Source organism: Bactrocera tryoni, unplaced genomic scaffold (assembly GCF_016617805.1).
Source record: "Bactrocera tryoni isolate S06 unplaced genomic scaffold, CSIRO_BtryS06_freeze2 scaffold_25, whole genome shotgun sequence".
NCBI lineage: Eukaryota > Metazoa > Arthropoda > Insecta > Diptera > Tephritidae > Bactrocera > Bactrocera tryoni.
Window position 1 is genome coordinate 14,075,030 of NW_024395977.1, and position 8,600 is coordinate 14,083,629.

An 8,600-nucleotide genomic window follows, 5' to 3' on the forward strand; every position below is an offset into this window, starting at 1 on the left:
GGAGTATTATTTTTTATGATTATTAGAAATCGATGATGAATGTCTGGTATCTAGGAATGAAGGTCTAGTAGCTAACTTGAATGTATTTGTAAATATTGTCATGTTAAACTACCTTCCTTCATGTATAGCAATGTATTAAATGTGTATAGGATTACATATTTTACATATGTACAAAATTGTAAAAAATAATATATGTTTTAAAATTTTAATATGTTGTATCGTTTTATTTAAGGGAACAATGTCTTTATTAAACAATAAATAACACATTTTAAAGCAGAAGCAAAGTTAAGGAACATAGTTATAGTAATATAAATTCTGCAAAATAGTACTTGTCAAATTAGCTCATTTTTAATTATATATATGTATATATATATTCACTTATTGCAATTCCTTGTTTACGACCTGAAACTCTTTGAAAGAAGAAATGGAGCTGTGTGACTGACTTGTAATGGGCATAGAAGTTTTTGAAACCTTTTTGGATAGATCTTCTGGTTCACTTTCATTGTAGCTCTGAATGTTGTTTTTTGCTTCGAAAATGCACTCTGTCATGTCTGTTCGAGATGTAAAATTTTTTGAATCACCACTTCCATGCACATAAACTGGCTTTGGTTGTAGTGTAGCAGCAGTGGCTGCTAAGGTCAAAAAATTCAAACTTGCGTTGAAAACTTTACACCACTGAAGTAATCTCGATTCATTGCTGCACTGGTTACTATTATTGTGATCAACAATGTTTCCATCATAATTTATGCCGTCTCTATTGGCAATACCTAATATATTATAATCGTTCCATTCCGTATTGTGAGTACTTGCTTTGTTGAACCACTTGTTGTATGTAATTGATTCATTATCTTCATTAAAAGGCTCTGTAAAAGCCGATTTGTCAATATTTTTATTAATAGCATGTTGGTGTTTTGGTTTGCTACGTTCAAAACTGGAACTAACTACACTAGATTTCGCTGACATAACACTAGAGTTTAACTTTGAATAATAATTTAAATTGTAAGGACTAAAATGATATTCTTTGTAATTCATTGATGTACTAATGGATGATAAAGTCTGGCCTATTGAACACAAGCCAGGTGAAATTTTATTGCTTTTAATCACCAACTTTTGCTTCATAATTTCGTTCGAATCTGGCAAAGACTTATTTCTTAGAAAATCGCTTAAGGTTTCTTCAAGTAACGCGTTTTCATAGTTGTTATCGTTGATATCAAAGTGGATATTCTTCAAATTGGACTTTCCTTTGAATTCGATCAAATTCTCAATATTAATGGCCGAGTTAAAAGAATCCCTTCCATCCAATTTATATCTTTTCGCAGCTGGTTGAAAATTGTCTAGTTTGTAAATCGGAATTACCTCGATTTCATTTTTTTCATTCATCTGGCTACACATAAAACGAAGCTTATGTTCATTTTTACACCAGCCTCGAAGTGTTGACTCTGGCACTCCAATGTCCCTTGAAACAGAGGCTTTGGTCTCCCCTTGATGAATACGTTGAATAGCCCGAATTTTGTCGTTAGGTGTTAGATTGCGCAATGGCCGCTTACCATGTGTACTCATGCGAATATTTAATTGTTGAAACGTAGGTGGATCCATAGTCGTACTCGATGTTGCGCTCAGATAATTTTTAAAATATAACGATCAAGAAATTAGATCAGTATTAGAAAAGAACACATAATCTTCTAGAAGTAGGAGCTTGGATGGAGAAGATTATATTTTAAATATTTTTCAGTAGTATCAGAAATATTTGAGCAGAACTACAGACATTAAAGTCGAAAACAAAAAGTCTACTTATGTGCTTCCGCGTTTAGAATTTTCCCAAAAGTGACAAACAATGCTAGTATTTCGATGATAATAATTTGACGTTTACGAAAATATTTCTTTGTTTTTTTCCTTCACGATTTCGCGCACAGTGGTTTATGTATAGGGAAATATTTAGTATCGCGCCGGTTAAGTATCGTTTATAGAAGGGGGGTAGCCAACCCCCGCCCCCCTTATTGGAAAGAGGAAGGGTAGAACTTTTTAATAAACCCACCCTCGACCCCCTAGAGCCCCTATAGACCTGTAGGGAGTCCTTTGAAAATTACCAAAAATCAGTGTTTTTGCTCATTCTTCCATGCAAACTGAAAACAATGCAACCCAGCCAACATTTTTGTAAGTACTTTTAATATTAATAAACAGAAACGTTATATTGAAGTATTAGTAAGTGAAAAGTGCATAATATAAGTGAAAAAGTTATTCACAATATACAAATTATCAATGTAAAAGTTGCCAATTTTTTAACTTTAAATGCAAATATCTTTAAAACTATAAGTCAGTATTTTAGCATTTCATTCATTTCTGCATTGGCGGCCTTCGGCCGCTCTTTAAAAAATAACTCTGGCCGGTCCAACACCGGCAAGCCATCCACAGTATTTTAGCATTGAACACCTTTTCGCGTTCACTTCATACATTTACTGCTAAGTGGGTTTAATTTATTCCCTTTTGTTCGTGCTTTCTCGGTAATTTGACAGTTCAAATTAGGCAGTCATTTTGGTTTTTCGCATTATTGAACTTAATGCAGAAGAAGGTGTATTTTATTTAAAGATTTACAAAGAAATTAACCATCAAAAGTAATTAAAAACATTACTAGTGGTTTTTATAATTCATAAGTAATATATGTGCGTGAAAATGTATCCATAATTGGCTTGGTACAATGCACAGCAGATGAAGATACACTAGCATATATTTAGAAATCGGCAAAAAATAGCATTTTTTAAAGTGAATTTGTGGAAAAATTTGTGAACCGATTTTTATAAAATATGTTTTAAAATAAAGTTCGATAATTTAAGCATACATGCGTGTTTAAAATTTTCAATTTGGTTCTTTCGTTTAGGTACAGTGAACCAAAATTAACCGGCGCGATACTAAACCCGACCCTATGTATATTTTAAGTTCATATAAAACTTATGAACACTACACGCGTTTTTGGCGCTATGTGTAATACACCACTGAGTAAAGCGTAAATTTGTAGTTTGCTTCATTTCTGCTACTGTGTATGCATTTTAATCACATATTTCTAGAAGAGGATTTCAACTTACCACTTTTTCATAGCAGTATAATTAAAATATTATAATATAAAGGGATCTGGGGTCGACTTTATCCTGATCAATGATAAATATAGTTATAGCCGCAGGAAGCTTATAGTTTTCGAGATATACGCGTTTAAAGTTGAAAATCTGCAATATTTTAATTACGTATTTTCGATATATAAAATTAATTTTGCACTTATATTTTTCACTTTTATATCCACTAACACTTCACTAATTCATTTGTACACATTTATTTTATATAATATAGTGCAAAATAGCTATTAATATACAAATAAATTATCGTTGAATTATGATTATTTAAGAATAACAATTGAATTACAAACTGTCAAATAATCAGTGTTACCTTATCGACATCATTTGTAATAAAGTGAACAGATTATACCCCAAATACGAGAATCAACAACCTATCAAAAAAATAACCCTGATCGGTCAAACACCGAAGTGTATCAGATTTTTTTCGCAAAAAGGAGTTCTACGCGAAAAAGATTTGATACACCCCGGTGTTTGACCGATCAGGGTTATTTTTTTGATAGGTTGTTGATTCTCGTATTTGGGGTATAATCTGTTCACTTTATTACAAATGATGTCGATAAGGTAACACTGATTATTTGACAGTTTGTAATTCATTTGTTATTCTTAAATAATCATAATATAACAATAATTTAAATGTATATTAAAAGCTATTTTTGCACTATATTATATAAAATAAATGTGTACAAATGAATTAGTGAAGTGTTAGTGGATATAAAAGTGAAAAATATAAGTGCAAAATTAATTTTATATATCGAAAATATGTAATTAAAATATTGCAAATTTTCAACTTTAAACGCGAATATCTCGAAAACTATAAGCTTCCTGCGGCTATAACTATATATATCCTTGATCAGGATAATCTCCTCTATCCGACCATATCCTTTTTATCCTTGAAATCCTGGGACGGTATACTAAATTCTTCCCGGGATCCACAAACAAAAATATTCTAAAATTATTTATGCAGAAAAATTGAATCTTATATGAAGAGGAAACACCATGTTTTTTACTTGAAGCTTTTACAAATGAACACTTTTATACGAAATATGGCATATTACTTATGCTGGGGATTAAAATTTGTGTAGTCTTGCAACATATTGCTACAGAAAATAATAGTTTTAATCACCTAACGGTAGTATGTATCAGCCAAAACTAATGAAGATGTATAGGGTCATATGTACATATAGTACGTATATAAATGACCAGGATGATGAGACGTGTTGAAATCCGGGTGACTGTCTGTCTGTCTGTTCATCCGTACATCTGTCCACGCATGCTGCAACTTGAGTAAAAATAAGATATCTTGATGAAACATGACAAAGAAAGTAAGGACATTAATCTAAAACGTATAAAATGTCTTAACTAAGCCGTAAATTAAAATACAGAACTCAAATTTAGCCCTTAGGTACCGATTGCATCGACTACAGTGCTAGTTCTTTTTTTATCGAAAATATCGGGCAATGTGTGAGATATGTAGTACAACTGAAATTCGGAAAGGATTATGAATGAAAAATAGACACAAAAATAGGCTGAATTAGGTCAATACTTCCATATACCTAATATAAATATTTTCGAACTTCGTAGTGACTTTATGCCCTTCCTTACTTATTATTTTTTTGTTTTGCATCCTGTACCTGGGATTAAAATTTAATTTGTGTGGGATTAAACTATTTTTTTTTAATCACGAATTTGGAAGTTTAGTTCAACTGTTCACAAATAAGGACAAGCTAATTTCGGTTGTATACGACCACTAAAAAGATTCGCAACTCTCAGTTTCGTTTCTTGCAAATTATTTTATAAAATTACAATATAAAACCTGTCGAACAAAGCGTTTAAAAATTTGATATGGTTCCAAAGCTGTTTTTATTTTCGGAAGAATCCGAGTCATGTCTCTTCATTTAAATATCGTACAAGCTCCATAATCGGAACAACCTTATCCTTATTTCAAAGCTAAAAAACTCTAATCAACATACAAGGTAGTTTCCTTATGCTTCGATACAGCGTTTAGCCCGGTCAATTAGCATTTCAAATTAGTGTTTAAGGTCATTTTTCGGAATGCTCTTGAGAATATCGGTCGTCGCCTTTTGGATAGCTGAAATGTTCTGAAACCAGTGTCCTTTCATGGGCAAATAAAGTTTTCCAAATAGGTAAAAATTGCAGGGAGCCAGATCAGGTAAGTAGGGTGAGTGATTAATGGTTAATATGGAGTTTTTTGTCAAAAAATCAGTGACATGTGTACGGATGACACGGCGCATTATTGTGCAACAGGCGCTAGGACCCTGCCTCACGGTATTGTGGTCGAGCACGACGAATGCGTGACAAAAGACGCTTCATAACACCAAGATAAAACACGGCATTAATCGTTTGGCCAGGTGGGACGAACTCTCGGTGTACAATACCCTCGGAATCGTAAAAACAAATCAACATTGTCTTTATTTTTGACTTCTGAAGACGACTTTTTTTCGGTGATGGCTTTGGTCCTCACGACCTTCTTGGAATCGCTTAAACCACTCATGCACATTACTACGGGATAGGCACTGATCATCATAAACTTTTTTCATCATTTGAAATGTTTCAGTAAACGTTTTCCCAAATTTAAAACAAAATTTAATTTTTGCTCTTTGCATTTTACGGCCGATGACCAAAAGCTGCTGTCACTTTTTGATCGATAACATCAATTGTATGTAGTTATCCAAATGTCTTAAAATTTTTACCAAATGTCAACAAGAGATCAAACTCTTTATTTCATATACCCACCAATAGGTGGCGCCACCAGAAACAGTTATATTTAAAAAGTTCTGTTTCTTTTGCGACAGACCTTGTAGTTTTTAAACACTAGTCGCTATGCAACGATGCTAAAAATACTCTGTTTTTAATTCGTTTTGCGTCAATTATTTTTGGAATGTTAACGTAAATGCAATTGTTTAAATTGACAGCATTTTAAAAGGGTTAAAAGTAATGCATCGAAATAAATTTGAGTTTTAATGTATGATAATATATAATATATAGTATTAATGATAAATAAATAAACAGTAATCTTGAGCTTGTTATTTGAAAATGATAGGAAGAAAAATAAAATATTGGCCGAAATGCCTATTGAGTGGCATAATGGTAAAAATATTCAAAAAAGAGAAAAGTATCAGGGAATAGCTAAAATTATGAACTACTCCAAAAACGTAGCTAATACTTTTCACGACGTGATACCCCTGAAACTAAGGGTACAAAAGGCAAAAACTTAACCCGTTTCAACTAAATGTTGTTACGCTACGCCCAGAAAATGCTTTTCAAACTTCTTATAACTTAAAAATGGAATTGAATTATTTTTTAAATCCTACATTGTGGGAACAACATTCTGAGAATGTTTAAATAGTCTACTACATACTCTCTTTCCCTTATCCGTATAATGCAACCTCATACTATAATCGAAAGTTAAAGTATTTTCTTTCACGACACCTAACATAATGCCTTACGTCAAATTCAATAAGTGTAGTATATTTGTTTCATCCGCCAAAAACACGTTTCATGAATTTTGGCTTTTAGTTCGCCAACTGGTTAATTTAGGTCTTTCCTGTATATTCAACTTAAACTAACTCTTTGCAGTTGTCTCCAAGCTATAGTACTTGTAACTACATCATTCAATTCCATTTTCAAGTCATTGGAACCTTTAAATGAATTTTCCTGGACACAGATTTGTCCCAATTATTTGTACACCAACGTATTTTAAACATATGTTGCGAAAATAAAAAATATATACCTTGCACAGTTTTGTTTATAAGTATGTGGAATTTTAAAGAACAACTCAAAAAATGTACGTAAGTTACCTTTTTTATTTCGGGATTAGAGAAAAAAAAAATTAATCATCGGAAATCGCCTATTGTTTTTCGAAATAGTGTTCATTAAGATATATGTATATACATACTTTTGCATTCGTTTGAACAAATTGTAGAAGCACTGTTTTGAGGCATCTCCAAAACATGCGTTCTGACCGCACCAACCGCCCCTTTGTCGAAAAACGTCGACCTATTGTTTATCTTTTACGTACGAAAAAAAAGATGTCATTCGATCCCAAGTGAGGACTACATCGAGGATGACTTACCAAATTGATATTTTGAGTACTCAAAAATGCAGTTGTTTCAAGAGAGTTTGTATTATCGTTGTGAAGAGTGATCCATCTGCGACGGTTGGTTTACTTGATTTCTTGAAAGACAACTGAAATTGCAGCAGTGTTGGGCGATTTATAAATGAAAATCGTCGGGTTCAGTGTCTAGACTTCTGGAAACGTGCCCGTGGTGGCCATGTAAAAGAAATCGAGTACCGTGCATAACGGCATCGAATGTACTTTTGCAGGAATAAGGAATTTCATTTACATCCAAATCGTTTTTGATTTATTTAAAAAACTTTTGTATCGCTCTTATTGAAAAACCCGTTATATATATGTATATATATATGTATATATGTAGTATATATATACATATATGTACTAGTGGCCCGGTACGTGCTTCGTTAAGTACAAAATCAAATAATCAATCAAATCAATTTCATTTATTCAAACAAAAAAATATTTTATTAATTGCTAGCTATTTTGAAACTTAATTGTAATCGTTTGAATAAAAATGGCATAGATATCAGTCGGATTCATAGAGATATGCGGTATCACAAAACTTCTCTTTTTGATTTATCAGTTAAAATTGTAGCTTCAATCAAATTTTGCCACAACTTTTTCATTGCCAATAGCAACAGGTTGCAAGAGTATAATATTTTCTGTGACACAAAAAGATGTCATTTGAAATGTCGATTTATATTGTTGAAAATTACTCAAAAATATCTGCGACGTTTGAGATGTCCAAAATATTAATGAATACAAAGATTCGGGTGGAGTTTCAATTGCTGGCAATCTCAGTTTGCCATTAGCACAACACATCCCGGGCGTTTCACCTTGAAAGTTAGCCGGATCACAATGCGGGCAAATTGCGGCCATCATTCCAATGTACGAGTAAATACTGTAGTCAATCTGTGTACAGAAAAAACACTTCTTTTTAATCCGTACTGTGAGAGTTCACGTTTGACTCTGAAATTCTTTATTTAAATTTGTTTCGTCAATACATTTCTTAATTCTAATCTCTTAACTAGGTACATATATATGTATATGTGTGTATGCTTAGTGTACATACACATGTGTAAATATGTATTTTATTTTTATTGCATTTTTCAGATACCAACGCATTGATATTTTACAGCTATTTAGATTAGTGCATCTGTTTATGCGACTTCATGGCATCCCGCCCCTCAACACAACACAACATTCACCACACCACATTCAGCACACAACGCAACATTCATCACACAACTCACCCTCATCACACAACACAACAGTCAGCACACAACCTACTTTATCATACACGCAACCCCACGCAACAAACAAACCACACTACACACACACCATAATCGTTTTTTTTTCACCACTCAGCCGATCAAAAG

The 8,600-nt window shown here is 32.7% G+C and overlaps 1 protein-coding gene across 1 annotated transcript; it reads right to left on the bottom strand.

Moving 5' to 3' along the window:
- Positions 1 to 283: 283 nt before the first annotated feature.
- Positions 284 to 1,804, bottom strand: LOC120780566 (protein distal antenna-related). Its single transcript, XM_040112824.1, has one exon. The coding sequence runs from the start codon at positions 1,594 to 1,596 to the stop codon at positions 379 to 381; it is 1,218 nt and encodes a 405-aa protein (XP_039968758.1). The 5' UTR covers positions 1,597 to 1,804; the 3' UTR covers positions 284 to 378.
- Positions 1,805 to 8,600: the final 6,796 nt, after the last annotated feature.

Coding starts and splice junctions, on each gene's coding strand:
- LOC120780566 (XM_040112824.1), bottom strand. CDS start 1,596: ATGGATCCACCTACGTTTCAACAATTAAATATTCGCATGAGTACACAT.